Genomic DNA, 13,670 nt, shown 5'->3' with positions numbered 1-13,670 from the left:
ACGGGCATAGCGCTAGAATCGAGCATGCCCGTAACGGTGCCCACCTGTACTAACTAGTATTTTGCCAGTGCCCCTGCCTAGACATCGATCTACCTATCGGTTCCTGGGGTAAACCGGCGTTCAAAGGCTTGATTTGAATAGCCTCTTGCACAGAGCCACTGCCTAGCACCGGCGCTACGGTTGATAAATTACGACCCTAACGACATCCGGGCTGCCGGGGTTGTATAAGAAGGCCAAGATGCACGAGGACAATACTCCAGCTGTCGATCAAGTCTCCTCGTTGACATTCAACATGACTGTACTAGCCACCTTTGTTGCCGCTGCTGCGGCTGGTTTGGCAGCTGTCTCTCAGGCTTCTCCAGTAGTTCAGTCAAATGCTACCGCTGGCGTGTCAAATGCAAAATCTTCTTTGACACTCGTCTATCAGAACAACCTCAATGGATCAGACGACAAGAACCACATCGGCGCCATTGTCCTTGACCCGGTTCCCCAAGCTAGTGCAGCGGCAGCTTGCGCTTCCTTGAACGAGAAGCTCATCACTCGAGCTGCTCTTGAGCAGCATCAGGACGACTTTAATGATGCCCTCTCATACCAAGACTATGCCAAATACAGCGACGCCGAGCAGGGCTACTACATCGAAAACGGTGTCGTTTCCGTGGGCGACCACGTGAGCTATTTGTCCTCCTCAGCTCCTCGCAAACAACTGCCAGTTTTGTGTACTCAATCCTTCAACAATGGCTCGCGAAACGCTGGATTTGTCGAGGGCAGCAGTGTCTCGGTAGCATCAGGAGGCAACACGTTCGTTGGGTACCGCAACCAAAAGTCTTTCCGGTTCCTGGGCATCCCATATGCCGATACACCAAAGCGCTTCCAGTACTCTTCTATCTACTCCAAGAAGGGCCAGACTATTCAAGCTACCCAGCACGGGTCACAGTGTATTCAGAGTGGTGGTGGAAGCGAGGATTGTCTGTTTTTGGGTATCCAGACGCCATACATTCCCAAATCCGGATCCAAGAAAAACCTTCGACCGGTTCTTTTCTGGATTCACGGTGGAGGATTCACAGGAGGAGTCGGTTCGGACCCGCTTACCGACGGTGGAAACTTGGCGAGTAAAGAAGATCTGGTTGTTGTCACTATCAACTACCGTCTCTCTACGCTTGGATTCCTTGCCATCCCAGGAACGGATATCAAGGGAAACTTTGGTATTCAGGACCAACAAGTGGCACTAGAATGGGTCATTGCCAACATTGCCTCTTTTGGAGGTGATCCCAAGAAAATCACCATCGCTGGTGGCTCTGCAGGCGCCGGTTCAGTGCGTGTGCATCTCGGTTCACCAAAAGCCATTGGCAAGTTTCAAGGTGCCATTGCCATGTCCAACCTTGGAGGAGGCAAGACATTGGGCCTCGATGGTGATTACGGGACAACATACTCAACCTACCTCACTATCGAGGAAAGTTATGAGAAAGCAGGTCAGCAGATCTTTGCGGCAGCGGGCTGCAACAGCACCGACTTGTCTGCTCAGATTGCGTGTCTCAAAACAACCGACGCAGCAAATATAGTTGGCTTCAATACGGTCGCACGCTATGTCGTTCAGGATGGAACCTACGTCGACACGTCCAACCTCATCCTCACAACTCGCAACGCCAGTACCGCGCACATTCCCGTCATGTTTGGCGTGACCCGCAACGACGGTGCCTCGTTTACTAATTACCCCAAAACCCCCATCTCAAACCACAGCCAGGGTCTCCAAGAAGCCCTCAGTATCAACAGCACATGGGCCCAGCGTGTCATCGATTCTGGTCTTTTCCCCCTAATCAACACAGGCAACCTGACACTGGACTCGTTCAACGTCTCCCAGCGCATCACAACAGACAAGATGTTCCGATGCATTGACCAATCCACCGTGTACTCTGGCTCCCGCTCCCACGCCTTTGAAAAAGCCTACTTCTACCAATTCGAGCGCACGAGTGGCGGTTATGATCCCGACGGCCTCGGCGGGCCTGCCAACAACAACCCAGAGAACCCTTACTTTCGTATCCATGGCTCGGAAACTGCCTGGGTATTCGGCACACTTACAACCATCCGCGACTCCAAGGACCTGTGGAGCGAGCAGCTTACCACTGGATACTTTGCCTCGTTCATCCGGAACAGCGACCCGAATCCCAGTTTGAGCTACTTGGACGTGCGGGGATACGAGAAGGAGGTTGAAGGCGCGAAGAAATTCGGCGCATGGAAAGCCGTCGATGCAACAAGCAAGGATGGGGATGAAATCCGATTCTTGGACTGGCCGAGCGAGAGCGTTGGATACCAGGATGTAGAGCAGTGTGCTTGGTTGGGATATCCTCTGGATTACTATCTCAAGGGTGGCATCTAAAAGTCTCTTTATCATTTAATGTATGTAACAAACAAGGCCGTACTCACCAATCCGTCCTCTTACTATAATAAAAATTACTAAACACCTTGGTCAACAAATGCTCCCCATACACACTACTCTCGTACACCCTCTTGCCCCCCGTCCTCTTCACACACGTCTCCAACGGCGCAACCTCTGCGTAGAAATTCGGCTCGTAAAAGAATGGAACACTAATCCTATACCTATCCCCCGTGCGATGAATAACCCGGTGCAATGTACTCTTCCACAGCCCATTCGTCCACCGCTCAATCATGTCCCCAATGTTAACCACGAATGCGCCAGGCACAGGATCAGCATTGAGCCACGTCCCGTCTTTGAGTTGAATTTGCAGCGCATTGGGCGTGTCGTCAGAGAGGAGAAGAGTAACACACCCATAATCCGTGTGTGCGCCACAAGAAAACTGTTGCTGCTCCTCTTCCTCCCCCCTCATCAGCCGGGTAGTAGTAGTAGAAGCAGGAGGAGAAGGCAAAGGCGGATACCCAATCATCCTCACCACCCAAAACGAGCCCTTACACGCGCCCTCAATAACCCCCCTCTCCTCCTCGCCCTCCAACTCCAGCGCCTCCCCCATTGCCCTCACCAGCGCCTCCCCCACTCCACTCACCCTCGCAATATACTCTTCATACGCGGCCCGCAACCCCCTCGGCTGCTCGGGCCACAAATTCCTGCCCTGGAGACTCTTCACACTGCCTGGCCCGCCATCGCCCTCCTCGCGCAACTCGTCGGGCCACTCGGCGTAGAAATCCACAGCTTCCTGTAGATCCTGCAACCCGTCGCCGCGGTCATCGTCAGTACACAGGCGCTGGTAACCCCGTGCGCCGTCGCCGCCTTGCGGGCTCCCTGCGTCGAAGCGCTCAATCTTGGCTTTCTCGTCTAGCGGCAGGGCGAAGAATTGCTGCGTGAGAGAGATGACCGAGTCGAGTTGCGCTTGGGGGATGCCGTGGCCGGTCAGGTAGAAGAAGCCGTAGGTTGTGCAGGCCGCGTTGATGGCTTGGGCTGTTTTGAGGCGGGAAGAGGGTGGCGAGGCGGGGTTGAGGAAGGGGGATATGTCGATTTTTGGGAGGACGGAGGAGTGTGCTGTTGAGATGGGGTTGGTGGAGCGTGGGGATGGGGAGGATGTGGGTGTGAGACTTGGGGATGTTGTCCAGGGTTTGTCGCTGTTGTGAAGTTTGTGCCGGGCTTTTTGGAGGGCGGCTTGCATGTCAGACATGGTGGGCCCTTCTCTTTTTTTGGGGTTGTTGGTGTTGGTGTTGTTTAATGGCAGTTTGATAGTTTGAGGGTGAGTTTGATGATAAGATCCTTTTGCTAGTCTTTAGGTTGCTGGTGTTCAAATTTTACGGTAACCTTGATTTTGCGCAGAGTAATGGGATGATGTGGTCCTGGGTATCAGCTGACCTCGCAATTTTTCATGAAGCATGGCAGAAGAGTGTAAGTATTGGCAAAGTGACAAGATGCAATGTTCAAACGCCGATACCCTATCGAGTCTAGACGCGGGTAGCCCTGAACATCCTTGACAGAAGCCTAAGATACTCAATATAACTCCTCGCAAGTCATATGCACACATTTTTGGCCTCTGTTTTGATGCTGAAAGGATTTTGGTTGAAATCTCTCATAGATTGTGGTATATTGATTTCTCTTTCAAACGCCCCTAGCGGTGCTATTTTCCTAATCGTTCACTATAGATCCCCATGTCATTGTCCCTTCATTATCATTGATCAATAGCGTACTGTAAAGTCTCACATCATTTTACATGATGACCTCGTTGGAGACGTCCTGTTAAATGAATTAGCCAAGCCTTCAATATACTGATGATCATATGTCTTACCCTCTTCAGCTCCTTGTATGGCAGACAGACACAGTTCTGCACACGGACCTCATCTGCGACTGCGCAGTCCTTGCCAAGGATGGTAATGCTCTGAACCTTGACACCGTTCTTGATGACGCTAGTAGTGTGGCTGGTGACGGGTGTTGGTGTACCCTCAACACGGGCCCACGCACCGACCTTGCTGTTCCAGCCAATAATGGTGTACAGCACACATGCATCGTGCTTGATTTCAGAGTCCTCGAGCACAATGGACTCCTTCACACGTACACCGGCGCCGACGACGACGCGGGCGCCAATGGAGACATTGGGTCCGATCTTGGCGGTTGGGTCGATCTGAGCAGAGGGATGAATGTAGACTGGGGGCAGAATGTTGGCAGAGGGAGCAGCAAGCTCATCTGATCCCGCCTGGAACATCTTGGCGAGGTACAGAGCATTGGCGGGGACGGCAGAGCCCGCAGTCTTGATCTGGCGCCAAAAGTCCTTGGTCTCAAGGACGAAGAACTGCCTGCTGTCGGCAATATCTGACAGCACATCCTGCTCGAGGCGAATGACAGCGTTTTCCTTGCTATCGTCGTCGTCTTCGTTCTGGTAAAAGGAAGACTCGAGGTTTTCGTTGGAGGGGTACGACAGCAGCCGTGGGCGCTCGGTCCGTCGCTTGATAGCGCTGCGGATGGCGGGGAAGATGCACTCAGTCGCAAAGAGGTAGATACCGCAGTTGATCAGGTTGGAAATGTGCGACTCGGGCTTCTCGACGTAGTGGAGCACGCGCTTGGTGTGCGCATCCGACACGATGCATCCGAAGTTGGAGGCGGCCTCGTTTGCGACTCTGGTGCCCAGCATGACAGCCTCGGCGTCCTTGTCCTCGAACAGCTTCAACATCTCGACGAGCGGGAACGAGGAGCAGACATCTGCGTTGAGAACAAAAAGCTTCTCGGGCTTGCCCTTCAATATGACATCACGGAAGTGGTAGAGACCTCCAGCAGTGCCCAATGCCTGGTATTCGCGGAGGTACTTAACGCTCAGGTGGGGCCAGTTGGTTGACACGGCATTGATAAAGGGCTGGAAAACGGATTCCTCGTAGTAGCCGACAATGAAGACTTCCTTGATATCGGGGACGTTTGTGATTGCGCGGAAGCAGTGCTCGATTATGGGGTGGCCAGCGACGGGGAAGAGCGGCTGTGGGATCATCAGCGGGGTGCGGCCGACAGAGGCAGAGGGGTATACATACCTTGGGCAGTTCCATAGACAGCGGCCTGAAGCGGGTACCGCGAGAGGGCCCTCCGACCTGCGCGTGTGAGTATACATGGCTGTTGGACTTCTGCGGCGGGTGCTCTATACCAGAATGACGGCCTTTGTGGAGCCGCCAGAGGGCGACTTGGACCTCATGGCGAGGGATGGCGGCTGGAGACTCATCTTGGCGTGGGCTTCAGTGTGTGCGGGGGTAGATGAGGAGAGAAAAAGAAAGGACTGTTTGTGCACAGAGTTCAGAGGCACAAAAGGCGTGGTGCTAGAGCAATTGAGAATCTGGCCTTGTCCCAGGAACCAGCTGGTGGACCCTGACGAGATGCCGCCCACGTTGGCGGTGAGCTGGCCGGGCGAATCACTGACGCGCCGCCTCGTGTCAGGTGCATCTCCTACTGCACCCCTTTCCTCTCTACATGGCTATTCTTAGCTTCACCACATATTCTGCTCGACGTGTTGCCATTGATACGAATGCATTGCTTGCTCTAGTCGGCTTTGGTGCACAGCGCTACCATCGCCAGCCTAATACGATCACGCTACACAATAAGCTTTTTGCCTGTGCTCGATGGAGTAATACAATACTACGGCCCACGTATTAGCCACTCTGCTTGCCAAACCGATGCCCTCATTTTGCTGCTCCCAATGCCAGCTTCCTGTTCTTCTTGATTAGTGCCGACAGCTTCTTCTCCAGAACATCGTGCTCCTTTCTTGCTGCCTGCATTGCCTGTTCCGCCTCTTCCATGGTCAACACGCTGCCTCTTCCTCTTCTTGCGCTACCACTGTATCCACCCATGCCCGCCGTCGTCTCAATAGCATTCATCAGCCCCTGCATATCTAATCCGCCCGCGCCTTGTCCAAGCATGATGTTGCCATTGCTGTCAAGACCCACTTCTGGGGTCGACTGATAGCCCAGGCCGGCTCCTACAAGTGCTTCAAGACCCTGTACAAAGACGCCTCCTAGCTTGTCAGCAGCTATGAATCCCATGCCATCAATCTCGGTGCTTCCCACGGCACCCCCTTCAACCACTGCCTTTGCTGCCTTGGCAAATCTATTTGCATTGACAGACATGTTTGCCGTTCCTGCACCAGGTGGTCCACCAACTGCCGCCATTTCAGGACGTGGCTGGTTCGGTGGTGGGTTGTCGGTGCGGGGAAGCACGTATTGGTTTAAATAACCGCCGGCATCTGCTGGTGTTTGTTGTTGCTGTGACACTGGAGCCTGTGCAACTGATGCATCCTGTCCCTGTACTGGGGGCAAAGGAAGGTTTGTTGAGCCCAACAGTCCAGATGGAACATCAAGTCTCGGCATCTGCTGTCCGCCATTAGTGTTTAGCTTCTTGCCTGCTTCCTTGAGTGCTGTCGCAATGGCCGGTAAGACATCGTTCGTCTGCGTGGCCAGGCCGTGGCTGTGTGCTGTTTGTTTCCGAGCATGGAAACGGCCAGGGCCCTTGAGCTCGTCAATCCGCTTTTCAAGCTCAAGTGCCTTTGCCTCCAGCTCTTCACTAAGTCCCCAGAAAAATTTCCCGCCTGGCGTGATCAGAGTCCTTGATTCAGACTTTCCCTCTTGACTGTTGAGGCGCAGAGGTTTCTTCTTAGCCAACGTTTCCAAGTCCGCCTCGGAAAAGTGTAGTTTCAAGTCCGGAGGCGCAACAGCGCTGCCCATTTGAGTGTTGCGGGTTATGTGAGTAAGCGACGACGATAGCGGCTTGAAGAATTCAAGATTAGACGCAATCAATTCACCAGTGCGTTGCAGATCAGCCATGATGGACTGTGCAGTATGCTCGCGCTTTTCCTTTGACTCTTCCCGTTCCGGCTCTGGTTCGGGCGTAGCTGCAGCAGAAACTTTTGCTGAAGGAACCTTATGAGCCGTGGCTGTTGGCACTTCAGCATGCTCGTCCTCAACCGTAGCAGGCTTGGGCGAAGCCGGTTGACTCTTAGCTGCCACCGCTGCAGGCTTCGAGTTGGTTGATGGCTTCTTTGCCTTCTTCTTACGACCAATAATAGGAGCTTGCACAACCTCAACATCTGACTTATTATCTTCAAGCTGCTCCTCTTCTATCTGCTTTTTGCGTTCTTGTCGATCTTTCTTGGCTTGTGACTTGGTCTTCTTCCTCACAGGTGCGGTACCGACCTTTCCAACCACGGGAGGAGGTGAGCTAGCCCGAGAGAAAGATGTAGACGTGATTGAAGCAGTGTCTGATATCAGTTCACTTGCAGGAGTTCCTGGCTGGTTCACTGAGGCAATGCTCGCCTGCCTGGATCGAAGTTTGTCAACCGTCGGAATATGCGGGAGAGGCGGTGCTGTGGTCGCAGACAGGGGTGGTGGGACTTCAGTCTTTGGTGTTGCGACAACACGAAGAGTCCTCGGCGGTCCCGCACGCTTAATTGGAGATCCTGTTCCCACGCCAGCAGGACTCGGAGGCACCAAACCGGCTGCTGTAACCGATACCGAACGATCATGCTTCGTCTGGGAGTCTGCTTTGCCCGGTCCTGCAGCTGGAGATCCCTCATCCTTTGGTAATTTGGTCGCCGCTACGATATCGAGCTTCCCTGGAGGCTGTCGTTTCGTAGAAGACGTCGGGGTAACAGCGGGAACTGGAGTCTGTATGGGTTCTTTCGGCAGCTCTTTCTTAGGAGTTGTCTGTGCTTGAGCTTGGTTCTTCTTAGAAGTGCCCTTTGCTTTGGGCACGTCCTTTGTAGCTGCCTCTGACATTGACTTTCTTGTTTCAGGCGCAGTCTTGGGTGTCTCAGCTTCGCTCTCGACTCTCCTAGAGGCTTCTCTCGGTGTAGGCTCCTTGGGGGTTTGCGGGAAGACAACAGTTTCCTTGGGTGCCGAAGCTTTGGAGGGTGTCGTGGGCTGAGTATTGGTTGCAGGAGTTCCCGCATAGGTTGCGGTAGGTGTTGCCGGCTCTGCAGAATCGGCCTTTTGCCTACTTTTGCCAACCTTACTGGGCGTTGATGTTCGTATTGGCGTAACTGGCACAACAGGCACAGCCGGTGTAATGCTTGAAGACGCAGTCCTAGACATTGGCCGAGACGCAGGCCGAGCACGAGACTCCTCAATGACAGTTTTTGGAATAGCTGGGGCTGTGAAACCAGGTGGAATGGTAGGAGTGGATCGACGAGAATACTCAAGAAAGTGACTGCTAAGTGGAGTGATTGGCATGGCTCGAATAGGCTCATTGTCGCTATCGTTGACCAGCGCATCGACATTGATGGATGCTTGCTCCTCTGCATTGAGTGGTACATCATCTACACAGAGGCGTCAGTATAGATTTTCGCACGGTTCGAAACAATCGCAAGGCCAAAATGAGTTTAGTGACCACGGCGGCCACCAGACGATGGTCAAGGTAGTAGTGCTGACAAAACATTTAATATACATCAGGCTACAAGGGTTGTCTCTCGAGCATCTTCGTCACTGGCAAGGCAAGAAAAAAGTGCAGCCACCTCTCTATTAGAAAGTAAGCATGCCGACTTGATCGCGGCAGGAGGGGTAGTTACGTACATGCGATGGCCATGACGAAGACGACGAGAGCAGCTGACCTTTGCATCGGCATGACAGCGCAAAAGACCAAGATATAAAAAAATGAGAAAGGAAACGTGAAAGGCGTAGAAAAATGCCTTAAAGACGTGGCATCGTCAAGTAATTTTGACAGTGACCGTGTAGCCCAATCAAAACGCCAGGCATGCCAGTGTCAGAGCACCGAGTCTGTGCCGATGCAGTCGCCGTGTAAACCGAAAACGCCATGCAGCCACCGTTGCAATAAGTACTAAGACAGTATGTCTGGCCAACTGGCCAACCAATATGTAGAAGAAGAAAACTACTACCATCGCCCAGCGCCGCCGTAGTTGTTGTTTGAATAGAGCGAAGAAAATCCGCTTTGACCTTGGCCATACAGGCCCTGACCAGCCATGCCGCCTTGATGCAGCCTTGCCTGCAAGATACTCGGGTCTTGGACATCAGCAAGGCCACCTCCTCCAGAAGAAGAGGTGTTTGCATGCCTGTGCTTCTTGCCCTTTTTCTTAGATTTCTGCGAACCAGATTCCTGGTAAGCGCCAGGCGAAGGCCCATAAGGGAAGCTCAGAAGACCAGGGGCAGGGGCAGGTGTAGAGGTCGTGGAGTGTTGATTAAGGAAAGAAGGAAACATTGACTCACGCTTTCCAGCATCAGTTAGCCTAGCACCACCATCCATGTTGCGGCTGCGGAGCAGATCCTGATACATCGCGTCACTGTTATTCCTTGCAGTGGCACCTGTCCCATAGGGAAGGCCACCAGTAGCAAAGCCGTGACCTTGACCGAACATACCAGTCCCGCTGACAGGAGGCGTGCCAGTAGGCTTCAGTCCTGGAGGCGGTCCTTGCACGTTGGTGAAGAATTGTCCGCCCAGTGGCTGATGCTGGGACATTGGATTGAACTGACTAGCATTCTTTGGCATCATCGAATTTTGCTGATTCATCAGTTTCTGGTTCGCCACAGGTTGCACATTCGCCGAGGCCGAAGCACTGTCGTTGGCGAAGCTGAAGCGAGAAGTGTGCCTGTTGTGCCCAGAAGCATTTCCAGTCATTCCATGCTGCTGGGGCTGCGTGTTTTGCATGTTACCTAGCAAGCCAGTGGATTGAGTACCAGACTTGAAGTTGGAGAGCAGTAGCTGCTGCTGTTGTTGTGGCGTCAAGCCTCTGTTGCTCAACCCAAGGGTACTAAAGTCCTCGGTCAAAGGTGTGTTCTGCCCAAATAGGCTCCCGCCAAAGCCCTGTTGACCGGGTGGTGCGATTGCATGCTGACCGAGATGGTTGGTGTTTGTGTCCGGTCCATCTTCGGGTTCCCCGCCCAACTGTAAGCTACCCCCCGCAGTAGCCTCATTGTCCTCTCGTTCAGCGGCTGGTGCCTGCTGCTGAGCAGCCGCTTTCACTTCGCCTTCACCCTCCCGCAATGCAGCAAGTTCTTTTTCCTTTTCCTTCATTGCGCGCCGCTTTGCGCCCCCATTTGGATCAAGCAACTGAGGAAATTCGGTCACAGCCTTCAACTCTTCCTCGGAAAGAACTGCACTGGAGAACACAAACTTGAAGTCGGGCGAGCATATGATCTTGAGCAAGTCTGGGAAATCCTGATTGCGGGGGTTGGAAGGGCGTGTGATAGCCGTGGGTGCGGATGCGGTGGTAGACTCAGAGGTTGTCGACTTTGATGCTTGCGGAGACTTTTCCTTGTCCTTGTCTTTCTCCTTTTCCTTTTCCTTGTCCTTGTCCTTTTCTTTCTCTTTCTCTTTCTCTTTTTCCTTGTCCTTGTCCTTGTCCTTTTCCTTCTCTTTTTCCTTGTCCTTGTCCTTCTCTTTCTCCTTTTCCTTTTCTTTCTCCTTCTCTTTTCCTTTCTTCTTCGGGGCTTCTACTGGCTTAGGTGCTTTCGCTGCTTGTGCTGGTACCGCGTTTGTGACCATAGGGCTAGCGTTGTTGGAAGCGGTCGTTGAACGGCTTGCACGACGCTCCAGTAGAGCTTTGCTACCCCAATTCGCAGTGGCTGGCAGACCAGGTGCGTCATGTATTGAACTCGACGTATCCGTGCTATCCTGTCGATGCATTGGCGTTGCAGCGGCTACGGGAGGCCCATGATGCGCAGGAGGTGCGGCTCGTGACGTTGACGATTGCGATGGTTGTTGCGTTTGGATCGAGTTCATCATGGAAAGGTCTTGGCGGGTGAAGCTGTCATTGTCTTCGCCGGGCTCATGCAGGAACATACAGTTGCGATTGTTGCAAGTCTCACCGCGGAGGTAGGCTGAACAGTATTTGGTAGTACCAAATTGTGCTCTGTGATATGTCAGTTATTTAGAGGACACATGGCATGAAGGAGCTGCTGCATACCTCAGCACTCTGTCGCCGTTTTGCGAACCGTCAACGGCGTTGATACATCTCTCAGCATCTTCCTTGCGAGCAAATGTCACATAGACACCAACCGACTGTTGGTGCTGTGCATTCTCCTTGGCTTTGCTCACGACAATCTTTAGGATCTTGCCATATTGGCCAAAGTAGTCCTCGCCACGTAGCGTCTTGAGTAGTTCATCTTCACGTATTGTTGGCGTAAGACCCGTAACATATACGAGGTTCTTCTGGACGACTCGGAGGCCAGAGAGGTGCTTCCGGCTAAGCGAGTCGGCTTCGGCCTTTTGTGCTTCCTTTTGCCGCATCTGCGCATTCTTCTTAGCCTTTTGCGCAATTTGCTGCTTATGCTGTGCCATCCTGCCCAATGTCAGAGGGTATTCAAAGAGGGGAGGAGCAGGGGACCCACTCTTCGGGAGAGATGGTCTTCCACTCGATTGTGGAGTCATCGTAGGGGCGGCGGCAGGCGGGGCAAAGGCCGTTCATGGTTGTTTTGATGTTGTTGTAACAGAACTGGCATATCTGACACGCGTGTTAGCATGGCGGCTTGGGACAGCTTCACCGAGTTTTGGCGAGGGAAGCGCACTTGGTAGCCACAGGGACATGGTCGGAAGTTCCTGTCGGACAGGTCAAACTCCTCGACGCACAGAGGGCAGCACTCTTCGTCGTCGTCATCGACGAACTGGTCCTGCTGTGCCCGAGACATGACAAAAGGTGGCTGTATCGTGCAAAGGTGTGGTTTAGAGCGTAAGGGTGGTGCCCAAGGGCGGTCGTAGTATGAATGCGGGGGTGGGATAAGACCTGGGGTGACGAGCACACAAGGCCTGCAAGGAAATCGCTGAAGTACAAATAAACGCCGGCCGGATTGTCGCAGTCGCAGTAAGAGGGATCCACGGGAGGTGATGGGGGTTAAGAGGCTGCAGCTGCGTGATGGCACACCAGGTTCCGCTCCACGCTACTTACATAAGCATGCGTCTCGCGGGTTGAGCTGTGAACTTCACGACGTCGTCGATACCTCCACCCCAAGTCGCCCTTCCCCGCTGCACATCGCGTAGTCCCTCACCACTACCTCTGCAAACCATGGCTATGCGGCTAGCTGTAGGCCGGCCATTGGGCGCCGCCGTCCGCGCCTCGAGCTGCTCCCGCAATGCGATGCGCACCTTTGCCTCGACGGCACTCCGGCCCAAGGAAGTTGCGGGACCTGCTTCCGACACACCAAACATGCGGGTATGGACCGGTAGATGGTAGCAGATATCGGGTCTCATCTAACATCATTTGTAGTTTGCTCCCCGCGACACGGTTGGCAAGCTTAAGGCCCCCGTTGTCAACCCGACAGAGAGCCTCAAAGAGAAGGGCGAGGCACTCCACAAGTACGGACAGTACATTATGTCATGTCTGCCGAAATATGTCCAGCAGTGCGTTATACCGTCTTGTATGGGAGGATAGTGTTTGACAGTGATACAGATTCTCTGTCTGGAAAGATGAATTGACCATCTATGTCCCTCCATCCGGTATCATCCCCACCTTCACCTTTCTCAAGTACCACACCGCGGCCGAATACACTCAAATCTCAGACATTACTGCTGTCGATTACCCCACCAAGGATCAGCGATTCGAGGTCGTGTACAACATGCTGAGTATTCGCCACAACTCGCGCATCAGAGTCAAGACATACGCCGATGAGGCGACCCCAGTACCTAGTCTGTGCGATCTCTACGATGGCGCCAACTGGTACGAGCGCGAGGTCTATGATCTTTTTGGCGTCTTCTTTGTTGGACATCCAGATCTGAGGCGAATCATGACCGACTATGGTTTTGACGGACACCCGCTGCGAAAGGACTTTCCAATGACTGGATACACTGAGATCCGATACGACGAGGAGAAAAAGAGAATTGTCGTGGAGCCACTTGAGATGACGCAGGCGTTCAGGAACTTCCGCGGTGGATCATCAGCATGGGAGCAGGTTGGTCCAGGTGAAGATCTCAAGCCGGAGAACGTAAGTTGCGCCTCTGTCCAAACGTTGCTTGCCAGTGCCTAACAGAATTATAGTTCAAACTGCCAACACCCAAGCCAGAGCCACCGAAAGAAGAGAAGAAATAGAAGACCTTGCGAGTTTGAGTTGTAAATACCTACGAATGAATGGGCCGGTGCACCTTCGAATAACTCGTGTCCAAGCGTTGACTTGTCGACTAGTAGTGACTTTCTGCCTTCACAATGATATGAAATCTCGGCACGGCGAGAGATGACTGTTGTTAGATTACACAAAATATCGAGTGATATCACATGTTTGGTGGGTCAGAATAGAGTTCAGAGTCCTTTGCC

General features: G+C 53.1%; 5 protein-coding genes across 5 annotated transcripts; 2 read left to right on the top strand and 3 right to left on the bottom strand.

Moving 5' to 3' along the window:
• Positions 1–238: 238 nt before the first annotated feature.
• On the top strand, positions 239–2,396 carry PSV08DRAFT_381215 (Alpha/Beta hydrolase protein; the record flags this gene model as incomplete). The annotated part of the gene is made up of 1 exon (XM_014225531.2): positions 239–2,396. One exon carries the CDS (start codon positions 239–241, stop codon positions 2,372–2,374), a length of 2,136 nt encoding a protein of 711 aa, XP_014081006.2. The 3' UTR covers positions 2,375–2,396.
• PSV08DRAFT_412330 (uncharacterized protein) lies at positions 2,368–3,623 on the bottom strand (the record flags this gene model as incomplete). The annotated part of the gene is made up of 1 exon (XM_014225530.1): positions 2,368–3,623. The coding sequence occupies one exon, from the start codon at positions 3,621–3,623 to the stop codon at positions 2,418–2,420; it is 1,206 nt and encodes a 401-aa protein (XP_014081005.1). The 3' UTR covers positions 2,368–2,417.
• A 366-nt stretch (positions 3,624–3,989) lies between these two features.
• On the bottom strand, positions 3,990–5,816 carry PSV08DRAFT_209769 (nucleotide-diphospho-sugar transferase). The gene is made up of 4 exons (XM_014225529.2): positions 5,577–5,816; positions 5,467–5,523; positions 4,239–5,414; positions 3,990–4,186 (listed from the first exon to the last, which is right to left on the bottom strand). Exons 1-4 carry the CDS (start codon positions 5,649–5,651, stop codon positions 4,160–4,162), a joined length of 1,335 nt encoding a protein of 444 aa, XP_014081004.1. The 5' UTR covers positions 5,652–5,816; the 3' UTR covers positions 3,990–4,159.
• Positions 5,817–6,105: 289 nt separating this feature from the next.
• On the bottom strand, positions 6,106–12,054 carry PSV08DRAFT_412328 (uncharacterized protein; the record flags this gene model as incomplete). Its single annotated transcript, XM_066093927.1, has 14 exons — positions 6,106–6,699; positions 6,730–6,828; positions 6,859–7,048; positions 7,082–7,293; positions 7,324–7,566; positions 7,597–7,874; positions 7,911–7,986; positions 8,017–8,037; positions 8,068–8,732; positions 8,986–9,023; positions 9,309–11,279; positions 11,334–11,708; positions 11,758–11,870; positions 11,935–12,054. 14 exons carry the CDS (start codon positions 12,052–12,054, stop codon positions 6,106–6,108), a joined length of 4,995 nt encoding a protein of 1,664 aa, XP_065948127.1.
• A 342-nt stretch (positions 12,055–12,396) lies between these two features.
• Positions 12,397–13,634, top strand: PSV08DRAFT_332489 (uncharacterized protein). The gene is made up of 4 exons (XM_014225526.2): positions 12,397–12,575; positions 12,630–12,763; positions 12,813–13,344; positions 13,398–13,634. Exons 1-4 carry the CDS (start codon positions 12,429–12,431, stop codon positions 13,446–13,448), a joined length of 864 nt encoding a protein of 287 aa, XP_014081001.1. The 5' UTR covers positions 12,397–12,428; the 3' UTR covers positions 13,449–13,634.
• The last annotated feature ends 36 nt before the right edge of the window (positions 13,635–13,670 follow it).

Source organism: Bipolaris maydis (assembly GCF_028858645.1).
Source record: "Bipolaris maydis strain C4 unplaced genomic scaffold PSV08scaffold_15, whole genome shotgun sequence".
NCBI classification, from domain to species: domain Eukaryota; kingdom Fungi; phylum Ascomycota; class Dothideomycetes; order Pleosporales; family Pleosporaceae; genus Bipolaris; species Bipolaris maydis.
The sequence above is the reverse complement of the archived record's forward strand: the minus strand, read 5'-3'. Positions and strand labels throughout refer to the sequence as shown.

Excerpts from the sequence above, each read along its gene's own strand:
- PSV08DRAFT_209769 (XM_014225529.2), bottom strand. The coding sequence starts at position 5,651 with ATGAGTCTCCAGCCGCCATCCCTCGCCATGAGGTCCAAGTCGCCCTCT. Across the intron at positions 5,524-5,576 it reads CCACAAAGGCCGTCATTCTG|GTCGGAGGGCCCTCTCGCGG; the intron begins GTATAGAGCACC and ends TCACACGCGCAG. Across the intron at positions 5,415-5,466 it reads TGTCTATGGAACTGCCCAAG|CCGCTCTTCCCCGTCGCTGG; the intron begins GTATGTATACCC and ends ATGATCCCACAG.
- PSV08DRAFT_332489 (XM_014225526.2), top strand. The coding sequence starts at position 12,429 with ATGGCTATGCGGCTAGCTGTAGGCCGGCCATTGGGCGCCGCCGTCCGC. Across the intron at positions 12,764-12,812 it reads CTGCCGAAATATGTCCAGCA|ATTCTCTGTCTGGAAAGATG; the intron begins GTGCGTTATACC and ends ACAGTGATACAG. Across the intron at positions 13,345-13,397 it reads AAGATCTCAAGCCGGAGAAC|TTCAAACTGCCAACACCCAA; the intron begins GTAAGTTGCGCC and ends ACAGAATTATAG.